This window comes from Zootermopsis nevadensis, unplaced genomic scaffold, assembly GCF_977971745.1.
Source record: "Zootermopsis nevadensis isolate Lab colony 2312 unplaced genomic scaffold, Znev_1.0 Znev_ptg000024l, whole genome shotgun sequence".
Taxonomy (NCBI): domain Eukaryota; kingdom Metazoa; phylum Arthropoda; class Insecta; order Blattodea; family Termopsidae; genus Zootermopsis; species Zootermopsis nevadensis.
Genome location: NW_028259156.1, coordinates 12,837,098 through 12,861,766, shown reverse-complemented (window position 1 = coordinate 12,861,766; position 24,669 = coordinate 12,837,098). Strand labels below are relative to the sequence as shown.

At 36.7% G+C, this 24,669-nt stretch overlaps 1 protein-coding gene across 2 annotated transcripts in view; it reads right to left on the bottom strand.

The window, feature by feature from the left end:
* Nucleotides 1-24,669, bottom strand: part of LOC110835465 (uncharacterized) — a 71,999-nt gene that overhangs the window by 6,186 nt on the left and 41,144 nt on the right. Inside the window, exons 1-3 of one of the 2 annotated variants that reach the window (XM_022075699.2) lie at nt 11,561-11,794; nt 5,711-5,794; nt 21-299 (exon numbers count right to left, since the gene is read on the bottom strand). In XM_022075699.2, the coding sequence (XP_021931391.2) occupies nt 21-299; nt 5,711-5,794; nt 11,561-11,575 (378 nt within the window). In that variant the 5' untranslated portion in view covers nt 11,576-11,794. Of the gene's footprint in view, nt 1-20; nt 300-5,710; nt 5,795-11,560; nt 11,795-24,669 lie in introns of those variants that run through there. The other variant, XM_022075700.2, reaches the window with a different exon arrangement.

Sequence of the window (24,669 nt, the reverse complement as noted above, 5' to 3'; positions counted from 1 at the left end):
CAGTACATTCCAATACGTACCAAAGAATTAGATTCTTTTGACCTAGCCAGAGCAGCGACTGCCTTTTCGCCGAGAGCAAAGTGGGTCTTTGTGGAGCCTGTCTTTGTGGAGCTGGTGTAGGATACCAGCGGGTGGTAACCCCAGTCATCGGCAAAGTAGCGCACACTCTGTCCACTCCCGTCCGGCAGGGTCACGTAATACAGTCCTAATGCGTATATCCCGTCACGAGTTTCCAGGTGACCTTGGCGACCGCCTTTCCCGTCTCGTACGTGGTATCCAAATTCGTATTTTGGCGGGTCCTGAATAAAAACACATCAAGTTATTTTTAAAGTTGTACGGAGCTACTGTACCTGCGACAGTTTTGTTTCTGTATGGGAAGAATTACTTCATGCTCATCAAAATCGGTAAAAATAACATAAATTTACAAATTACCTTTTCATATTCTACGTTAGATTATGTAATTTAATTTACTTTTCACTGGTACTCTTGAACGAATCATCACTCATACTTGAACTATACATGTACATTGTACGGCTGACTTTATTCCGAAGTGAATTTTGTTTCTGCTAGTATTCTATGCAAATCACGTGCTAGTAACTAGTTGTCATAATTGTTTTCAATCTTTACGAGCACAAAATAAGAAAAACACAGGAATAATAAGTTTCTTATAATTTACAAATTCGTCTCAGTATTTCATCGCATGGTTACGTAATCTGAACGTTAAGTTAGTCGAAACGATTCTGAGTGATTTATAAATATTTCGTGAAAGTACCATTTAATTTTTACGAACTTGTACCTGCTTGTATTTGGTAATCTATTTATGACGTTCCAACATTTTAATTTCACTGTTTGTCCACGTCTTTTGGAGTGAGAACAAATATGATCAGAATGTGATTCTGACGTTATGTAATTCAATATAGACAATGCTACTTTGAAACCTCTTAATTTAATGAGAAGCACTTGCAGTGAAACATGGTAGCCATGTATTCAAACTAACAATGTTAAAATAGTCTTGATCAACATAACAGTAGTTTACTTTGAACTGGAATTGTGCTTCACTTTGTGTAATGATATAAACTAACCTACGAATCGTAAAGAAACACACGTAAAATTGTCAGTAAGGCATATTTCCTAAATTGAGAACTGTTAGGAAAAACAGTATTGGTTATTTTGTTTTATTGATTCTGTAATTTAGTAATCAATATTGTGTATTCAGTGTTATCAAACTTTGTAACAAAAACATGATTCGTTGTGGAGCTGTGTTGATGCATCAAGTGACCTTGTTACAGCTGCATTGTGCAGAAAGTTCAGCGCGCGACCTTACCCACGGGTTTACACTGTAAAGATGCCAGGCTCTCTTATTAAGCGACATCTTGCGACGGGTGCTACAACCCTATTCCCCGACTCCATAGCTTCTTATGAGTCGGTTTTATGTTGCATGAAAAGAGACGTGAGTCTTCACTAGTAGAGTCATTTCATCTGCCTGAAATCGTCGCTGGATTATCCTAACACTGCCTTGGGTTCCTTTCCTGCCAAGCACTGCTGAAGGCGAATAACTTTATTCAGTACTTTAATCTCTAGAAAGCTATAGGTTTTGCAGCCTGTGGTTAATGTAACCCCACTCTCTTTTCTGGCGCTCGCATGTATGTCAGTAATCGTGTATTTATACATTCACACCGGGTAGAACAACACAACTGACGTTTCTTTAAACGATTTATATTGGTGTTTTTAGGTTCATATTAAATCGTGTGTAAGTCTAGGACAACACTAAACGAGTAACTAACACGCTACTGTCTCTTCATCCAACACGAATTATAATAAAAATGTGATTAATACAAAAGCTACTACTAATATTGAAAATTGAATATGTATTTCCTGTATAACAAATGATCCAAATAAATCTTTAAATACACATACTTAGGTATCTCCGAAGTTTGAAGATTTCTGACAATGATGCAACTTTTTTTATCGTTTGTAACTAACTACCGAAATGGTGTGGTTTTAAAACATCCAGAAAATGGATGAAGTCCTAAAAATATTTTTTACACAATTATGCATACTTTGCACAACTTATACGAGTTTTATGCAAATCCGGTAAGCAACTCATTTTTACTATTTTATTATACACATTTGTTAGCGCCATTCAGAAATAGCTACTGCTATGGTGTTTTTACTATTGTCTCGCCTTGTTCAGTAATGGTGTCCGGTGACAGTAACACCATTATGTCGAAGGTACTTCAAAAATCGGTATAATGTGGGTAGTCTACTCAGTGGGTAAAATCAATTTGGATCCGACTTCGAAAAGAAAATGAATAATAGAAATAACTGAAAATGTTAATTGACTTTTCCTTTAAGCAGAACGAAGAATACTGAGTATATTAATTGCTGGGACAATTATAAAAGTTTTTTGTTTGAAGACTCATGAAAAATCCTGATTTGTCTCTTGGTATTATTGAAAAATGGAAATCTGGATTTCAATAACATAGTTTTCGTGAGATGAGATATTTAAGTACCACACAGCAGCAGTAGTTTCTACTTTGCACTTATAATGCGTTATTGTAATTAATTTCTTTCGGCGACAATTTTTAATGTGAAAGTGGGCCGACATCACTTGTATACAGAGTGTGTTCTCAGCTTCATTACAAGTTTTTGTATTCGAGTTGTTATTTACTATGTATTTTATTTATCTTTTGTGGGTTACAGCTACGAGAGTGGTTTTATAAATCAGACAAAATAGACCGAGTGAATAGAGGTCTAAATAACTAAACAACGAATATATATGAGTGATGTTACTCATTAATATATTTATTCAGTCATATAGACGTCTTTATTTTGGGAAGCAATTACGTAAATGAAGTTTTAACTGACAGGAGGATTGGTCGGAGCTGTGCACTTTTACCAGTACCGATTTTGTGGCCCTGACTTAATCCCTATGTTACAAAACATGATGAAACATAAAATAAAATACCTCCAGACTGATCTTTATTCACGAAGAAGCTAAAGGAAGTAACAAAATGTATTTACAAATATTACTCCAAGAGTCGTCTATCACATCGACCGTCCGCTGCTAGTCTTGTGCTGTTAAATCAATGGTGCACATTCACACACAATTGCCACAGTCAACTAAAAAGACATCTTTGTACACACCTGTAGAAGGAAATGACAATCGTCACAAACAGCAAAAGATCCTGTTCGTTGCCACGTTTTGAGAACCGTTGAACTACTATGCATATTATACACGCGACGTTGACTCATTGAAGCAGTTTGACTGAGTAGCTAATTCTTAACTCAGGAATTTCTCGCTTTTTGCAGAACCAGTTTGTTCAATACCGTGATCTCTAGAGCCCGCCAGTGGTATCCGTGGTTATCCAAATAAATACAGCCCGCACTATACCATTTATAAAAGATCCGTATTAATACTATCTCCCCACACAGGCTGAAGTTTATTAAGTGGTCTGATACTATCAGGCTTTCCGGATAAATTACAATTGCCAAATCTCCTATGTCCTAACCAACTCATTCTACCAGATTTAATCACTATAATAAAATTGGACAGTTCGAATCCGGCATAAATGTATTTCTAAAGAAATGGACAGTTGTAATGGAATCATATCAATGCTTAAAAAACGGAAAGTTTTAATGAGCCTTGAACTTGAAAAAGTCAACACTTGACAAACCGGATTCATCAAGGTCAACAAACTTCTTTTTTTAGAGTTTCCTGAGGCACTTTATGAAATCACATCGTTAAGATCAGAGGCAGGACTACTTCTACAGGTTCTGTGCGTCCTACATTCGTTATACTTTCTAGAGCAATGATGCCTTAAATGGCGAGACAAGTTTTGTGAGAGTGACTTTTATGTTAAAAAATAGGAAGACGTTACTAGCCCATAGAAGTTCTGAACATTCATCGACGCTTTTTTATTCTTTTGTACTGGAGGATAAAATTTATTGATCCCTTACAGCAAAATCATAAAGAGGATTTGGAACTATTTTTCGATCTCTTCTACTCCATCATGGTACATCGTTCTTTGCGTTTAAATTGCAGCATTAAAGAAGATAGGACATCCACTCCTGAGCAGAATAAAGTCGACATCAACCCATATTAAACTCTAGTAAACCAGTCGCCGTTAACCTGCGAATCTTTAGAATGAATGGTCTATTCTACAAGCTGGTGTCTCTCTCCTGTGGTAATATGTCATTTAATTACTCTAGTCATACACCTTCCTCTGGTCTGAATCATGTAACACAAAGAATTTCCTGAGATAATATCATAAATTAGGATACAACCGCTTCCTTACATGTAGGTTAATTTCCAATTCGTTATTCATTAATCATCCAATCATTCGACGCTGAATGGTCTGATTTACTGACAGAAACCTTCAAGTAAATATTATAAAATTTAACAGGTTTGTTGGGGCGTGTCGAATGAATTCTCTTTTACAAGTCACCAAGTCACCAGGGCGTTAAACTGCGAGATACCGCGATATACAACATGCCCGATAGTTGAGGGAGGTCTCTGTCCTTAATCCACATTTGGCATTGAAAGACAAACAGAATACTAATGAGGTTTCTTGAGGCGATGTTCTGCATTTTGAATAGTGGTTAAGAGAGAACGAAATACGGATTTATTAGACTTTATTTTTTTGTGAGGACAATATTAAAATTGTTCTTAGGGAATTCGATTGGTAGGGTGTGGACTGTATTAATTAGGTTTAAAGTAGGGACAGCTTGCGGGCTCTTGTGGACACGGTAATGAATATTTGGGTTTCATAAGAAATGAAGAGCTTCTTGACTAACTAAGCTACTGTCAGCTTCATGGGACTTAGACATGCAAGTGGCTGGTAATGGAGTTTAACCATTGTCAGTTTGATGAATGAGATACTTTGCTGTTTGAAAAACTTGCTAGTCCCTTAATTTGCACTCAGAAAAGAAACATCTGCGCAAACTCAAATCTGGAAATTTATTTAAATTTGATTGGCGGTATTGGCAGTTCTCCTGACGAACTTTGTTTAATTACACAACATTAAATACTATTTTTTTCATTTACCATTTGTTTAGAGTCGTCAGTAGCTCAAATGCTGAATGACAGGATGAAAAATGAATTGGAAACCATACATAATGAAGCGGTCGTGGCCTGATTTAAGATACTGGAAGGAAACCATAAAACACCTCAGCAAGCATAACCATTCTCGGGGCTGAGATTTAATTCCCGGATCTCTGAATATGTAGCAGGAGTGCTAACCACTCGACGGCGATGACATTCGGTACAAGAGACTTCAGCGGATACGGGCCTATAACAAATCAGGAGCGTCTATGGAAGAAGGCGCGGCGAAAAACAATATAATTATCATTTATCTTATTGTGTGTGACGATAATAGAGATTAATGTGCAGTTATGTATAATTACTCCAAGTGATTTCTGTTATTATTCGTAATAACAATATTATTTACGTCGACCGTAAATAAATATATTTACTCGAGATAGCTTTATGCCGTCATACAGTTATGCAAGGAACAGCAACTTTCATTCGGAACTGATCAAACGTAAATACACAAATTCAGAAAGCTTTACAAATAAACTTCAGTTCATTTCTGAGCTGCTTGTGCACATACTACGATGGCCTAGTAATCTGTGGTTGGCGTTCTCCTTTTTGGCATAGCCTGCTACTTCGTGATACCGAAATGAGATGCAGACAGAGGTATCAGCTTACCTTGTCATTGTCAGGTTTCTTCAGATAACCGGCTGGAGGTGTGGCCGAACACAAAGTCATCAGAGCAGTGCCCAGCGCCAGGAACTGGAACATGCATTAGTTACAAACATGTTACAATGGTTAAGTCTCAAAGAAAGTGTAAACATAATCTGTTTACCACACTTGCTTCCTTTCAGAAGGTATCCGCCCGAGACTACAAAAGCTACCAAGGCTTTATTCCTCCCTCGATTCAAATAAAAGGATCAAGTTTATACATAAAGAGTGTTTGTTGAGAATCTGATGGTTACTTAGCTAATCACGAAATAGTAATACGCACTTTATATGGGATCCGAATGCTCATTACCATGTTTACAGGAGCCTGACACTGGACTCTATGCTGAGCCAAATTAATCATATCCTCATCATGACAGCATATTTCTTCAAGACAGATTTTAATACCTTCGCATGTAGGCGTATGTGCATCTGTCTCCAAAATGGTATCGTCATTTCAGATTTTACTATCAAAATTTTGTATGAATTTATCATCATCATCCCCTTGCATACTACACGTCCCGCCAATCAATTACTTTTAGATTTTATCACCATTATAATGGCTGATGGAGAGTACAAATTATGAAGCTCCTCATTACGAAATAGTATCTCGAAGCAGGTTGCTACTGACAAACTTTATCTCGTAATTCCAGACTCACCATAAATTTCATATCATCTCAAATGTGACTCTGTGAGTGCGGCTGAAACCTTGTTTCTTATATTATGTGCAACGATGCTGCTCACCGATTCAAACTAAATTTAAAAATAAAAGAAAGCGGTTAGTGGGTACGAATTCTTAATGTACGGCCGTGGACTGTCTCAAAGTAGCATCCGGAAATTTACCTTGACAGACCGAGAGAAAAATACAAAAATCTCACTTTGTGAGACAGGCGATAACCCGTCCAGATTCCAACTGATTGTCTCAAGGATCGTACAGAGTCTATGCAAATAATCGAAATGATTTACAGTTACTGTTTCAATGTGTCAGCAGCGCATCTATGATTTCATTTAACGACGTTCTGTAATATCATTAAAAACAATTACGCAGACTCATACGAGGGTTACTTCAAAAATCATGACAACTAATTTTTTGGGGGAAATCACGTTATATTGAAGAAAGTTAAAAATATACATATAAAAGGGCACGATATATTCCTCTGATTGGCGTAGTCAGATCAGGTAGGTGTGAATGGGTGTAGGTATAGCAGGCAAGAAAAACGGCACATTTCAGTAAATCAGTTAGCTACGTCGTTAACATGTTTTTATCTTCACTGATAATCTTTTATAATTACATTTTGTCACAAAATGTATTTTTCATGTCATATCGACATTTCAGGAGCTGCTACTTCAAACTGTGAACAGCGCTCCAAATAAGGCTCTGTTAGCATCGTTCAGTAACCAACCAACCAACCACTAACGACTTGAAAGGCCCTACTGATAAAGCACCTTCCTTCAAAGGAAATGGAGTAATGGCAGTGACAGAAGGCAAAGCCAACAGAGAGACCCCGAAAGCAACAAGACCAGCATGAACAGGAAAGCTGAGAAACTATGCAACAGAGAAATGGTGAAGCGTAACCTTCCCTATTACTGTCTCCAATGAATACAGGTTAATTTGTTCAAAAAATTGGCGAGTAGTTTGTTATTGACAAATGAGATTTTAGGTTATCAGGGTCAGGTGTTCTGGGTTGTTGTGACGTGTAATCTGGAAGAAGTTTACCGACGTTTCAGAGGTGATTGCTGTCTCCATAATCAGGCCTCTGACAAGGTTAAAGGCCTTCGACCAACATACAGGTGGTAACCGTGTGACAGCAGATTATATCCGAATGATATCCATGACGATACGATTATTTTCTATAGAAATATTAATTTCAAATTAGATGTTCTAAAATGTAATTCAACTTTTTAAACTACCATCATATGTACCATTTATAACGATGCCTTTCATGGATTTTCCTGTCAGAGATAAGTTTACTTTTTGTCCTTACATCACGGAAGAGCCACTCGTAACTGCGCCATGAGACCATAGACTTCCAAGACATTTAGAAACTTTAAAAATGACTTGAAGGCCTTAGGTGCAGTAATATCGCCAGAACGGATAGGTTCTTAATTAAGATTATGAGAATGAAGACGCCTGGTGGCTACAATATTGGCACGTAAGGAAACACACTGAACACTTTGTTCATAGCTTGTGCCGTCTTATATTTTCGCGTCCATATTATCAAAGATATCTAACAACAGAAAATTTAGTTTGATTTTAGAGACGCTGTGTTATCTACAAAGACCATGAAAAACAGTTAAGGATTTGGAAGGAAGCGCTAGCGTCCTAATTAATTAAAGGTATTATTATGACATTCACCTAGGACTGATAAAAACTACAAGAAACCTGAAAACAAGGTATAGAGTAACACGGTTAAGATTGTAACATGGTTCTCAAAAATGACTGCATTACAGGAACCTCTTTTAGGCTGTGGTTCGGTTAATGGTACTCAGACAAAAGAACATCGAATAGTGAATTGGAAAGTAGACGACATGATGAGGAAGTAGATTAATTTAATGTATAATACAGGCACCTGCCTGGAGGGACTGAATAAATCCACGAAAATACTGGATAGCCGTTGTGTGGGCCAAGATTTTAACTTAGGATCTCCTGAATACGAAGCAGAGTACTAACACTCGGCCATGATTTTAGGGTATTCCAGTAATCTGTTAGGTGAGACACGATAGAAAAAAAGCCCGGCTTTCTAAAGATGGAATCAACCTAATTTATGTAAAAGTCATCCACTCTCAATTTCCCTTCCGCCATTCTTATTTTGCACGCATTATTAAAACTTATGTCCGTATTAGCGCCATTTGCTTCGGAACGTCTTTTTAGTGTCTGCTTAACTCATCATACTGTCCTGACAATTGTCATATTTCACGTATAAATAGCCTTTAAAATATGTATATGTTATACTTGTTCTCTCTCACAGAGTTGCTTCGGTGGGTTATTTATTAATGTTATAATATAAGAATGTGAAGGCTTATTATAATTACCAATACGTAGGCCCACACCTAAATATTCTTCTAGTATTCTTTTTGATATTTTGTACGTCAGCGATCTCGATGTTCTTGCAACTTCAGATCTATCCCTATTACGTTAATAAACAATTCAAACAACGAACATGCCCCAATAATACATTCTGTTATTAATAAATCGAATAAAATGGAGATGTTGCACTGGAGAAAAGCACAGATTATTTTTATTGTAATTCATTAAATATACGACGCGTAATAAACGTTTCAAATATGCATCTTACATTTTAATGAGATAACAAAGATTCAAGTAGGCTCAGACCGCTTCTTTCCAAATGCTAACTTATTTACTACTGACAATCTTCCTTACAGATCCCTCAACATTTTATCAACTTTGCAACTAAGACAGCGTTTTTAAATAACCCAAGAATCAACAAATAATTAAATATTCAAGAGGTGTGTTAAAGCTAATTAATACTGAGTTCCTTATTTTAACCCTAGAGTCTCTTCCTGTTCGACAAAAGCAAATAATTTATTCTTACCAAGTATTAGGTTCTTTCCTGCTAAAATCCATCCCTCCGCCCAATGCGAGTAACACTCGTAATTAATGCACATGTTTTACGTGTTCTCTTTTATCGAAACGTTATCTTTACCGGGCATAGCACAACCATATTTTCGCTAAAAAATATCAATAACGTTACGTGTTTTAAGAGGCAGTATCACTAAACATGGTGTTGACATGGCATGTGGTACAATATTTACTGATCACATTCAATCAGTTCATGACAATGGTTTAGAGTGAGCTTAATGGGTTTTCGGTCCTCCAAAACCGTGCGCTGCGGTGTGTCTGTATATTATACACTGCTACACCTAGCCATGACAAATATGACCACAAGCAATTCAGTGGTCAACCCCGGTTAACATATTGACGACCTTACTTGTGATGATTACTGGGGTTTCGGCTTTGGACTTCTCCGTGTTCCTGGATATTTTTAGTGTGCAAATCGACAAAACCACATGAAACCTGCTATAAATTTAGTCAAACCAGACATGGGCTATAAAATAACAACTTATGCACTAGCTCGCAATTAATCACCAAAACCACTATAAAATAAATACATGAATATACGTTCACTTCACACTTGCAATGTGCGGACGACATAGGATAAAGAAAAAGCTCTTCTCTGGTAGATAAGTAATTAAAACTAAAGCTGTGATGACAATGATGTACCACTTTCTTAAAGGTCTTCAGTAATGTCATAAATGTTTAGAACATACAAATATTTTATACCAATAACTAAGTTTGGGACAAAAATAGCAACTACCCAGTTCTGTATTTATGTGGAGATATATGGAACAGTGTTCGCAAAACTAATACTAAAACATATATTAATATCGTAATTTAACAACTAGTTAGCAGCCCAACCCAACTCTGAACCCCTCCCACCAACGCTGACTGCTTTTGCTTTCCGATACTTTTACAGTGCCTGGACACTAATCCATTGAAAAGAGTAACCTCTGCTTTCCCTCTGAAATGATCCACCTATAGCAACCTTATCGCTAAGGGAACTTTCACAGTGGCAGTAAGTGGGCTTCTCTCTTCTATATTCCAAAATTTCAAAAGACTGAATTTAGCAAAGGAATTCGTACGTTTTCATTCGCATCTCTTTCATCTGCGGCTTTGAGTTTCATTATGGCGAATCACTTTTAAAGATCTGACGAGATATCGCAGCGGTTTCCAGGTTAACATATTTGAATTTGGTGTCATTATTATTCTCACACACACCAACGCATAATTGGATTCTGCAAAGAAAACCACTTCGCCTTCAAGTTGGTCAAGGCTACTGATTACCAACCACTTCCTCACTTCTATCTATTCAAGATCGCCTTCCAGTCTCTTTGAATCTATGTGTTTTAACTCCTGCGGAATGAGTAGTCACTGTACATGCAACGCTATAACACGTGCCCGATTTTATTGTCGACTGAATTACCGGCTATTTTGGATGAGGGCTGTCGTAGGTTTTGAGAGTTGACTCATATAAACACTGAGATAGTGCCTTCTAATAGGCCACGACGTTCTCTTTCTAAATCCTCATACGTCTACCATTTAAAATAACCTTTATACCTCAATCTGCATGGACTATACAATTTCAGAAGTTAAAACAGAGTTCCCGAACACCTAAGAATCAATCAGATGTTATCACCAGTGAGGAGAGTCAGGTGTTCTGCCCAGAAACAGCCCAAAGTCGTAAACATCGGTCTTCAAGCGGAGAGACAAGACAATGCAAAGCATCCTTCAACTTGAACTTTGATGTGTCATACAATATCCCCCCGCCGACAAAGTATGATTCCAAGAACAACGGGTTTCCTGTTATCAGCTTTACCAGCTCACACGTGTTAAAACTAGTCACACTGTACACTGCTAAGTAATACAACCCGTTTAGAAACACAGACACCATTAGTCTACATTACGATTTCGTAAGTGGCCCATACACTCACTATTACGTTTATCTGCGGGGTGTGAGCCTGGAACATTGGGAAAACACGTGTGGGGGCAAAAGCAGACATAACTTCTTCATTTAGAGCTTTCCAACATCAGAATTATGGCTATGAACAACGATCCTTCTACTTTGCCGATTAGATTTCGCAGTGCATGAATAATTAAAGTCGATGAGAGAGTCAAATACGAAATTTACTCCGCCTGGAGTACATATTAACACTTTGGCTTTAATATTGTTTAACGTGTTTGCACTCGCGAATAACTGCAGTTATGCAGATTTAAGACCTTTCACCGGATAAGCAACGTACCTGGTATGGACCCATTTTCGAAGACGATGGTTCCGATGGTAACAGAAAGGTTACAATAGCACTTGGAAATCGAAATTTTCACTGTTCTTCAAATTATGCACTTCTTTCGACTTTCAGGCACGTGCTACATTTATAGCTTCCATACGCACACTCGTCCACCACTAAACACTTTAGTTCTTTCACGTATCATGCGATCTGGTTCGATGATGAAAGTCTACTGGCTTCTCGCCGACAGCGTTCCCCTGGTTTTGTTCCGAGGATCAAACCTTCCTCATGTTTCTTCTACTTATTTTCTTCCTGTCACTAAAGAAATGATCGATGTTGACCCCTTCCACCCCCCACCCCCCTCACCGGTGTGTCTCGTGGAGAGAGTGTTAAGGAATCTGTACGTCGTGTTGGGTGTTGCCACCCGCTCTGAGGATACAGCTGTCCCTGTACGCCCGCGGTGGGGAGATTTCTCTCCGCGAAATATGTACAGCCACCTCTCACTTATGAAGGAAGGAAACAGAGACAACAGAAGGTTTTCTTCCTATCTGACACTCTCATGCGATGTGCCCTAATTATAAAGAATCGGTTCCTTCCGGTCGTTAAACCTCAGTGGAGTGCTACAGGACACGTTAGAAGTTATTAGATAGTCGAATTACTTGACAGAAATTATTCAATATTCCCAAGTCAGCATTGATCATTACGAAATTATTGCCAGCATATTGCTGAAATTTAGGTCTACATCCTACATAAATTACAGACAACATTTTTAATGCAGAATTATGGCTAATCCTATGATACACGTTGGTGTAATCTCTTAACGACAAAAGTTAAATTTGTCCCTGAGACTGAGCACCACGGCGTGAAGACGTTTAGGTGGCGTGTAAGAAAGGCCGCAACAACTTTTAATCTAAGAGCTAAGGTTATATTGAAGTAGCGTTATCTGCTCCACGCGCCAGCTGTTTGAACCTCGGTCGAGGAGAAATGAGGTCGCTGTGCGATTTGTGTATGGCCTTCCACCGGCAGGAGACAAAAGGGGAAACCCCAAAACCTAGTCTTTGGATGCTTCATCCACCTGCTGCACAGTCCAAGTCACAAGTCTGAAAAAGAATCTCATGAGGAAATTCTCTTCTCCTCAGTGCCAGGTATTCTATCCATCATATTTGTCATGCATGATGTTAATGTTTTCAGGTCTAAGGTGTGTTTTATAAAATCACGTAATACATTACTTTTGCACCTAAGGACGTGAAAGGGAAAAATTGTCAGAAGAAACACAGAAATGCATTGCGTGACATTGTCTTTTAATTTATAGGAACAGTGAGACTAAAAATTAGTGCGTAAGATTTTAAAAACCGCTTCCTTGACTAAAATCACACAAATAGCATACGTGACTTGACAAAAGCAACTATTAAGTCTTGCCGCAGGCTGTAATCTTTTAATAACATTAAAAATAACAATAATAACCTTTTCCGATTCACAATTATTTCTGAAAATATGAATATTTTTAAACATTTGGTAGGATTCATTGGCGGTATCAGTATTTTCTACCGGCCCACTGCTAAGTGACTTCAAAAGGCAGCACAGAAATGCTGATAAACATCCATGCCCCGAGTGGGATTCTAAACCAAGATGTCAAGACTTCGAGATTCCCAAGACCATACTCAAATTAGACGTAAAAACTTGAACTTTTTCTAAACTATTTTATTTGTGTCCAAGGATAACAATTTTGGATCATATTTCAGCATTTTATGAGATCGCCAGCTAGGAAAATGTACATATGCAAGAAATTATTACGCATGATACATTTGTTTGTGACCTTTGACTTTAGCTGAATTATTTCCTGACAATGCAAATTTAATTAATTGAACTAGGTTCGATTTATCGGGTTCAGGAACCAGACCTCCACGCTTACAAGATGTAACGATCCCAGCTATCGGAGCCGGCGTGAATGTGTTCTGACAAATATTGGAAAAAGATTCGACTGCTTCATCTCAATAACGGAGCCCATACTTGAGGACGGCTGAAGAGTGCACCATCAGGTATCTGACAGTTCATGAGGAACGAAAGACTAGGGAATAAGAAGAAAGGAATAAAGGATTTGAAAAGGAAGGTAGTTAATGTAAGAATAACTTTGGGAAATAGAACGAAAACAATGGCAAGATACGAAAGGTGTAAAAGATGATAAATATAAAAAAATTTGGGCTGTTGTAAACAATAAGTAAACAAATGGTTTCCAAAGGATATTAAGAGGTGCTGTTTCAGTAATTATTATAAGTGACTGTGATTCTACAGAATTTACTAGACAATGGTAAGGATACCGGTCTATATATTAAGTTTGTGATGACTAGTCATCACAGAAATGCATCAAAAATGAAAACACAAGCAACAAACCCTTCGAAAATGTGGTACGTTGGAGGAAGGAATATATATAAACTTAAATGAATAATTTAAGGGACAAGTTACCTTACACTGAAAAAATACGATAAAAAATACAATGAAGAGAAACAGGTAGCAACAGAGAGTACTGAGATCAAACAAGAAACGAACTGGAAAATAAATTAAAAGAAAATACAAAGTTAAATTAAAAACAACGAAAATAAAATGACAAGAAAGGAAGGGAATAAAAAAGCATTGATTACAAAGAGAGTAAAGCAGAGTTTATGATGAAAGATGAGCAGAGAATTCAAGAGAAAGAAATGTGTTGGTGATGTGGAATGCTGAGCCGACAGGTTGGTGGCACTGCGTCTCAACTTTTTCTGCGACGCAGTGGAAATAATGCAAAAAGAAATGACTGAACTGGGAAAGACTTGCACGTGAAGGATCGAGTCCCGACCCACGCGCCAAATACACGCGACTCCATCTCCCGATCTGTGGACGTTAAAACGCAGAGAATACTTGCCCACTAAATCGAAGGAACCCGGGGGGAGGGGGGGGTGATATCTCAAATGCTGGTTACGGTTTTATATTGCGCGTATGCTTTATAACAAATTTTTTTCATGTAATAATGAAAATACATTTCTACTAACACAAGTCCATTAAAATAATTAAATAGCAGCCAGCAATTCTAAAGTCCTTTCGTTTCGAAGGTCTAGAAGTATTATTATTGGGTCACGTTACTTATCTACTAATTTTTATGTAGGACAATAACACGACGAAGGATCAAACCAGCAAGCCTACTGAAGGTTCCTTAGACATAGGATAATCTAAATAGACTAATAAACGCTTTATGAACACTGTGTTGTACACCGACCAACGTCTAAGGTACGTCAGATATACACGACGCTTAGAGAGTTATTACTATTAGTGAGAACGACTGGAATCAAACCTATGATGTTTTGAATACTGGGCTAGTAAGACAATTATTATATCGTTGGGCTGGAGCATTCTGAGCGTTCCATGTTCGATTTCGAATTTTGTCGCTAATAATAACAATTAAAGTGTCAGTGTCATGACAACCTGAAGACTAGCGGAGAGCCAACTCCAGAAAAGTGGTGTATATAAAATTCATCTAGACAATGGACAGTGCAGAATACAGTGTTTCTGTAATAAATCAACCATTGTCACGTGTATTCAGAGAAACAATAAAAAAATACATCCTCCCTATATCTAATCAAAAAATCAAAATTTTTATGCGTTCTTTGTAGAGCTGTTATAAAATGACTGCATAAAGCGGAAGTCATGTAACTTTAACTATCCAAATGTTTATTCTCCGCAGTGACCCAATATTTATCGATATAATTTTATCAAAGAGTTTCACATTAACAGTTGTCGGGCGAATTTAATTCTATTTCCCATTGGTCCTGGGTACTTCACAACTTCAAATCTTTCGTCATATCTTCCCCAAAACTGTCAAATTATCCGAGAAGAATTCAATATGTTTGTTTTGTTAAGACCTATAAATTTCATTTGAAATATTTCTGAAATCAAGATTATTTAATGAAATATTTTTAAATTCGACATTTTCACGGCGAAGAATATGTAGATTACGGTTTTCTGATGTATGACGTCGTGTAGTCTTGTAAATGTTTATCAACATATCTACGTAGCATTATAACCCAGAGGACCATAATCCACATTCTTTATGAATAATCTGACTAAACATTTTCAACTCAGAAGTAACGCAAATGGCGTGTTCAGAAGCACGTGGTTAAAATATCAATCACTGGACGATGCATTAGTACCCTCTGCCAAAATGTATTAAGATTCCCGTTTACGATCTAATTCATTTCCTATGTAACGCTAGGCCTACATAATCTATCTAGCTGATACAACGTCAATTATCAATTTATTAATCAATCATTCGTTTACTAAATTAACTACATAAATTTATATGAGGGATGTATGGTGATGTCTAAGTATTGATTTCTGACTCTTTCACTTGGGGTCACAGAGAAGCTACGTGGAACCACACGTGTCGCTCAGTACAACAAATTTACTTGAAGAATTTCTCGTTTATTTCTATTTCAATGCATAATTTATTAACACGCAAACTAATGACAAGCCACGATTTCATTTATATGTTATAGGTGAACTGATGATCCATATTACTGAAACTTCATTACGGTTTTTTTTTATATCTTAACTGCGTCATGCTTGTGTTTACTAATACAATAATCATTTACCGTCTCTACACAAGCTTAAAATGTTGTTAAAATTACTTAAAATTTATAACATTTTTCCTTAGATACTAGATCTTGTACATTTTTACATTGACGACATGTTTCGATGTTTATCTCATCATCATCAGGTCAATCAATTAAAATCTGTTGCACTTCTTGCTCTGCGTATATTGATTTTTTATTTGTTTGATTTTGAAGTCTCTTCCATTAAATTTGAAGGCTGTGCCCTGATGTTTTAAATCAGGTTGTAGTGATGTGTTGTGTCCGATATTACGGGACGGTAGATTGCAATCACAACACATCACTACAACCCGATTTAAAACATCAGGGCACAGCCTTCAAATTTAATGGAAGAGACTTAAAAATCAAACAAATAAAAAATCAATATACGCAGAGCAAGAAGTGCAACAGATTTTAATTGATTGACCTGATGATGATGAGATAAACATCGAAACATGTCGTCAATGTAAAAATGTACAAGATCTAGTATCTAAGGAAAAATGTTATAAATTTTAAGTAATTTTAACAACATTTTAAGCTTGTGTAGAGACGGTAAATGATTATTGTAGTTTCATTACGGTTGGTAAAACACAATAACGACTTTTGGGAACTCACATATTTTAAATCCTTTCTGTCGCGACTAGCAGACAGCGTGTCCCCTGAATAAACACCGCCACTGATATCACTGACTCCTCTGAATACATAAGAGGATGTCTGAAGACCATGATTTCAGGCTGAACTTCGCTGCATATAAACGTGTTAGAAAGTAAATCTACGTTACACGTGGCAACACGAGCCTCTGAGGTGAATGCAAATTTATTCATGTGACTCATCCACATATAAGTTTTTTGTGTTAAACAACGGAATATCGACTTGACGCATAGATTGCTTTTCCTTTATTAGATTAAACACAATTTGACAGATTAGAAAGTAATGCAAAGGAGGACGGTATAATCCTATATTATGCATGTAATTGTGTTCTCCGTCCGCTCTGCCACGTCTCATTCTGTTATGACTAAATTTAAGATAAAATTTGTACTTTCAGACGAGCATTATAACAGTGATGAATACTATGTGGATAAAATGCGGAAGATTATAAGTGCTTATAACATTTTAGTCTGAATCCTAAAGATAGCGATCACTTGAATGACATAGGCATAAACAGGAGGATAATATTTATTGTACCTTAAAGACGTAGGATGTGGGGTTATGGAATGGATTAAAATTGCTCATGATGGGCTCCAGTGGCGGACTTCTGTAAACGCAGTCAACTGCTTACGGACTAAGTAAAATGCGAAGAATTTGACAAGTTGAATGACTATCACCTTTTAGAAACAGACTTTGTTCAATGGACTTCAGTTAACTTACGTTAGAAGAGAGGCTTTACAGAAAGATATAAACAGAAATTAAACCCTTCAAAACCACAGCTCGTCTAAATAGTATTTACGAATTCACACGACACTTTTCCATTACAAAAAACAATTGGTTAATAACGGTCAAGGAAATAAATCCTGTTTACACTAAGAATCGTACGAAAACCAAATAATATAAAATGAAGAGTTACTGACCCTTAAAGCAGCAGCGCAGTTATAAATAGGCAGAAAAGGGTTAATTTTGGTTCGGTACAAATTTAGTGCTATGATACTAAAAACCCATACCACTAAAAGTGACTTAAAATCTGTCACACATCAAAGAGTAGAACAGTTCTTAAGTAAATATAATGCAACGATGTGGACTGGAATCTGGATTCATCTGGCTGAAGGGAAGAACAAGGGACTGGCTGTTGTGAACACGGTAATAAATCTTCGTGTCCGTAGACCAGCTGAGCGGCTATTAGTTCATCGAGGACTCTGTTATACGGAGTGATCTGCAAACTCAAGGCACAATCTGATTGAATTCATGCACTACACCATCGATTACTGTTCATTATGTCTTTACCTTAACTCAATTGTTTTCATCGTCCTGAAACGTTGTAAGCAACTTACAAAGTTAACAAGTGCTGTAGGTGTATAGTATTGAAGTAACTTTTACTACGAAGATTTCTGTCTTCTGGGTTGTTGCGCTGTGTAGTCTGGTCGATGTTAACCAACGTTTCAGAGGTCATACTGCCTCCGTCATCAGGGCGGTGATTATGAAGATTTCTGTCTTCTGGGTTGTTGAGTCGTGTAGTATGATAGATGTTTATCAACGTTTCAGAGGTCATACTGCCTCCGTCATCAGGGCGGTGAGTATGAAGATTTCTGTCTTCTGGGTTGTTGAGTCGTGTAGTATGATAGATGTTTACCAACGTTTCGGAGGTCATACTGCCTCCGTCATCAGGGCGATTGACCAGACTACACAGCGCAACAACCCAGAAGACAGAAATCTTCATAATCACCGCTGTGAAAACCTCAAATATTACATAAACTTTACTAAGTTACCGGTTTCAGGTGGAGTTCATAAACAAATTAATGGAGTATAGATTCTACTGCGAATGGGTTTCGTTATTACCGTTTCATGGGCAGCTTAAATGCTATATAACTCCAAATTTCATTTGATGGTCTTGAAGATATCACAACATGTTTAACAGTCTTGATGTTTAAGGCAATAAATGCATATCTACAGGAACTATAAAGGACGAACAGGCGTGAGAAATATATACAGATAAAAACACTCAAATTGGCGACATACTTTTTGTGTTAAATAAACACAATTTGGTTAATTAAAGAATGTCGCCTTGTCTGAGACGGACAAAGCGCTCCTAAAATGCAGCTCTCTATGTACCAGGAAGAAAGTGAGCTAGAAGCTGAATAGTGAAGTTACAGACCAGACAAGAAAGTGTAATTAACACATCTGGAGCACTTGCCAGCATTTTTAAAAAAAAAAAACATTTCACTTCTGGTTTACTTATTTTTAAAATTTTAATTATGATCACAGTTTACAGACTGTATTTATTACGAGACACAATGCAGTTATGCTGTAACATTAGTTTAATTATTTCGCGCGGCAACATACACATTGCCGGCAGCGTTACTTATTACATAATTTCATCACACAGCGTCACGACAGTGTTGGTGAAAACTTCATCATTCAAGTGGCTAGATAAAATACTGCTGACAGCCTATAAAGCCAATGCTCCTAATGTTTGTTTCAAGCATAAATGAAAGTTATGCTGTCCTGAGATCTGCCCTGAAACCCTTGTGTGACGTATTAGTTAAGCATGTATTTATTGATCGGGCTGCCTGCATCATAAGATATTTAATCTCCCATAAGGAATAGTAAAAATATAAATAAATAAGGAAGGAACAACAGAAGTAGAGAATATAAATTTAAAGTTTTGTATACTAAAATAATTTTCGCTGGTGGACTAGCTACACAGCCTATGATTTGTGTTAAATTTGTAATAAAAAGTTGTGTAAGTATGTTATAGCTTCAAAGAACATCAGAAGTATTTAACAGTAGCAAAGCAAATTAAGTTAGCGAGAAAAATATGAATTTATCAAGCTTGATTTTATGAATATGACGGAACAAGTGACTTTTGTCGCCGACTGTAAAGATGAATGGATCGAAATATTTATTCTCGGAACAGGTCACTTGCCCAAATCTTGTTTGGGAAATGATCAGATTTAAAGAATAAAAATGTTACTAGTCTATATTTCTTATTTTATATCCTCAATTTTGAGATCTACAAAATTGATAAGCAACAGCTTTTGATGACAGATTTTATGTCATGTTCATAAAAACGTGGAATTCCTCCTGTATTCAATAAACATTCTAAAAGTATAAGGTGACTGAAAAGAGATCATGTATATGACTTAACATGGTTTCAAACCCGAGCGTCTATGTTACTGTAACATGCCCGCCTTAGGCAGCAAAGAAAGAAATGTCCTTTCTTCCTGACATACTACAGACCGACTGAGGAAGAGACAGAAATAAAGTTATATATGTTGAGTTTTACAAAGAAAGCTGCTCAGAATGTACCCTCTGAAGAACGGGTTCTTCTTCTTTAGCTTTTATTTGAGAAGACGTTCATTCTTGCAAACAGAGTCGAGGCACAGCGTCCGCTCAACGAAATTCAGATATCCACTTTCAGTTTTCAGTGGCACCCAATGTGTGACCTTCTTTTTCCTGCTGCCTCAAACATTCAGAATATATTGAACAAAGTTACGTTTTTGTCCGACTGTGACAATATCACGGAATAGAGCTTTTACATTTCGACAGGTTACGAGCTCTCTGACCAGAAATGGACCCGAATTTATTTGATTGAACCAGTCTACATTTATAACAAAAATGAAATTCAGAGATCTCATAGAACATGGAGAATGGAAAACTACAGAAACCACAGTATGCATATTTTATATCCTTTTTAGGTACTTTATTCAGGTCCTGTGTATCAGATAGCCTCTTTACTTCACCAAAAGTTAGTACATAGTTCAAGTGACACTTTCTTTATGATAAAAAATGTAATCGTATTACAAAAGAATCACATATGAGTGCTGAGTTCTTCTGTTTTGATATCCCTAATACTAGCAGCTATCTACAAGAAAATTAGTTCTTCATGGGCACCTGACAGTCGCTTACCTTGTCAAAACATTTCAAAATTTATATGAAGTCGGAATGTTCTTTACCGCGTTTGCAAGGATCCGCCAATTGGCTCCATCCTGCACTAACTGAATGTAGTTCACACCCTCATGTCATCGATTTTAATATTATCTTCCCATACGCCTATATCTTCCAAGAGATCTCCGCCATTTACTTTTTCAATTACATTTTGTGTTAATTCTTAATGTATCCCTTCTCTTACGTTCTGATTTTACCATCTTAAACTACTGATTTTTTGTTATTGTTTTCAGGTAGTTCAGAATCGTTTATCTATACTTCTCATATCTGGAAGATCTATGATTTTACGTTTTTCATGTGAGTATAAAACTTGGTCTTCCATGGAGTTAGTATTACAGAGAGCTATGATTTATATAAACTGTTATATAGAAAATCATATTGAGAATAGAATGTGAATATGTAGACCTCTGCACTAGCTCTGACACAAATTGTGATCTTGATCTTCGTGTGAAGAATTCATCATACTGTGTTCGGTGAACAAGAACAGAACGCATTGGGCTGTTCGTGGAGAAAGTGTCGATCGTGCGTAAGGCAAAAAGAGTTGCACTACTTACACGAGACCACATGGCTGGAGGAGAAATGCCACAAAATGAAGACAGAACGTCGCCTGCACTTTCACAGACAACAATTTACCAGAGCCCACTCGCAAATGTGGCCCACTCTATTCTGATTAAGTCGGCATAATCACAATCACGACTTGAAATAGTCCAAGTCGCCGAAGTAAAAGTCACCACTTCGAATTCTCAGAACGTTTTTATTTTTATTAATTATTCTTATTAATTGTTTTCCTTCTAGCCTCTGAGTCCAGACCGGCTCTGGGGCCCACCCAGCCTCCTCTACAATGGGTACCGGGGTCCTTTCCCGGGGGTAAAGCACGGCCGGGGCGTAATGCTGACCACTCACCCCCATCTAGTGCCGAGGTCAAGGAAGAGAGGAGCTATACCTCCACTCACCCCAAGCGCCTACATGGCGTGTAGTGGGACAAACTTTACTTTACTCTTATTAATTGGTGAGATTTCAGGTAATCACGACGGCAAGTATGAAGAAAGCTGACTTATGGGTTGTTGCGCCCTGATGATGGAGTCAACAAGCGCCTCTGAAACGTCGATAAACTTCTACGACCCTACGCGGCCCAACATCCCAGAAGTATTTTTTGTTATTACTCCATCACCGATAAAAAACTGAGACTGATGCCTTTTAATAAATTTGAATTTTACTCGCAGACTCTACAATAATTGTGCAGGAATTTGTTAAATTGGTTCTATGTAAAATGCAAGAGGACTTATCTTCATTGTAATGGATTATTTTCATTTACACATTACCGAACTATGCAGCAGGTAGACCTGTTATATATTTATCACTGACTATGCATTGAATATAGAAGTGCCTTTGATGTTTGATGCCGATACTGAGATTACATTTTTATTATTATTATGTGACATGAAGACATTTGAGTTATATTAAATTTCGCTTATTTTAAGGAGAAGGAAAATTTATGCTTTTTTTCTAGTTTGTTTTTAAAGGCAACATATTTGCTTATATGTTTTGGATACTGTTACTAAACGCATGCTCGCCAGATCAATCAGAGACTGCTCTACTTTTGCTGTGCATCGTAATATCAAGGTCAGTCCCATAACCGCATGTTCTGTTGCCAATGCAGTCTGTAGGATCTTTGACATCTTCAATAAAGCCTGTGTTTTGGCTTACGAATATTAATCAGATGTATGACACAACATATTTTCTTTATGAAATTAAAATTTATGTTATTAACTGTTTTGTTTTTTACTTTACTGTGAAGGTTGACTTTAATTGACTTTTTAAGCAAATTAATAAATGGATTATTATTACTACGATTATCTTGGGTACTTCTTTCACTAAAATAAATGGCTTCCAGCAGGATTCTCGAGTAATATGCAAATCAATGTAGACCTACAAAATCTAATCCTTTAATTTCCATGTAGGCTACTTCCGGCAGTTTTCGACATAGTTAAAGCCTGACAAAAACCTCTCATTCAATCCCCCACCATATCATTTCACTTGCCTGTCCTTTTAAAATCGAACACTTCCTTTAAAATATTAATTACAATACTCATGACATTGTCAATACCTGTGCTCTTGTTGGAAGAAAATCTTAAGTCTGTCAGACACACAAAAACTGTTCCGTCATTGATATCATCAAATCATTTAAGATTACGATGAAAATAGTACGAGTAGATCTAAGATACAGTTTACTAGACACTCAATCGTAGCATAATCGAAACCTTTCACTCAATATACATGACCAGTTCATGGAATTTCCGAATGATGACAAGCAAAAGTTGTACTGGAAGTAACCGGCTGACATCTATGGTGTGGAGAGAGCGAAAGATAAATGTAAATTTAATGGGCTAGCACGGGCTCAATATCAGAACCACCCATCTCTGTCTGTCCTGTCATAACAACATTAACAAAGTAACCGCCTACGAGAGCTACCTTGCTAAACAGTTTCTGCAATCGACTCTTATTCGTTCAGGAGTCTAGTGGCTGGTATGATACTTCTGTTTGGGGATCGGGAGAAGTTGGGTTCGAATCTCGATCCTGAGATTTACAATTCTGACTTAGATTTATAATGGTTTCCTCAGATTAAATGAAAATGCCAGTATATTGAATTAATACTCGCTTCAAGAGCTTACGTACAAGCTATTTTCCTTTTCATCACATAAATCCTACCATAAGAAGCTAAGCAGCCTTTGCGTTTGAGAAAGCGTCACTTTATTCAGTTATTAGGCGAGAAAAGATTGCTCTGCTGATCACTCGATATTTATATGATGGCATTTCTTTATTTTATTTTGTTATTTTTTGTGCAGTGAACGCGAACTTTGGCAATTTTCACACTTAGCTATGCTTGGCAATGCTGATAATGTTTTCTATGCAGTTTACTATTCAGTTCGTCTTGTAAAACAAATCTAACTAACAGATAAACCAAAGCCTACTGAAATGAATGTCTGGTAATACAGGCTTTCACTTCTCACTTATTGTTAGTATATTAATTTATATTAATGTTATTAGTAGTATTTTGACTTATAATATTCAAAATAGTTCATTTTGTCCATATTTTATGGTATTTAATCTTGTAAGTTTTTAAATTATTTATTGTTATTGCTTTTTAGTATTACTGAATTGAATTATTATATTACTTAGGCATATTATTTAGCCCATTTACTTGTAAATTATTATTATTATTATTAACCTGTCTGTTTGCTAGGAATTTTATTATTGTAATTATTATTATTATATGATTATTGTATTTACTTTATTTTCTTTGTTCTGTATCCATAATTGGCCATCTGGCTGTTGATGCAGCACTCTAATAATAAAGAATTGAATTAATATGATACATTTATATATTCAGTTTCATATGTTTGATTTTGTATTTGTAATGTTTTACTTTTATTATTATCGAAATGAATAAGATCACAGACACAAAAGAAATATGGCAGAGTTCTTAGGGGTTTGCGTATATTTTGTAGCTAATTAATTTTAGGAAGAGTTTCTATTAAATCACAAAAACATGTAACAATACTTTGAATTCTAAGAATGTTGTAATGCCCATTACAGTCGTAATATCCCTAGAAACATTCTTATGCCAGTCTTGTGTCAGTCCCATGAGCGGTGGTCCAATACGTCACGAGAACTTTAATGTACAACAAGAACGAACACGTTAGTTGGGTAATGTTGAATCACCAGTTACAACACTCAAATGTCCTTGTTGCCTTGGGACGTGCTCTCCACAAGGAACATGCTTAAAGGAGGTACAAATGAAAGCCGATTCAATTCTTGTCCCTCATTAAATTAAAACAGGTTAGAGAGCAAGTTATTTCAGGGCTTTAAATAATAATTTATCGAAATGTAAGTTTACACTGAAAC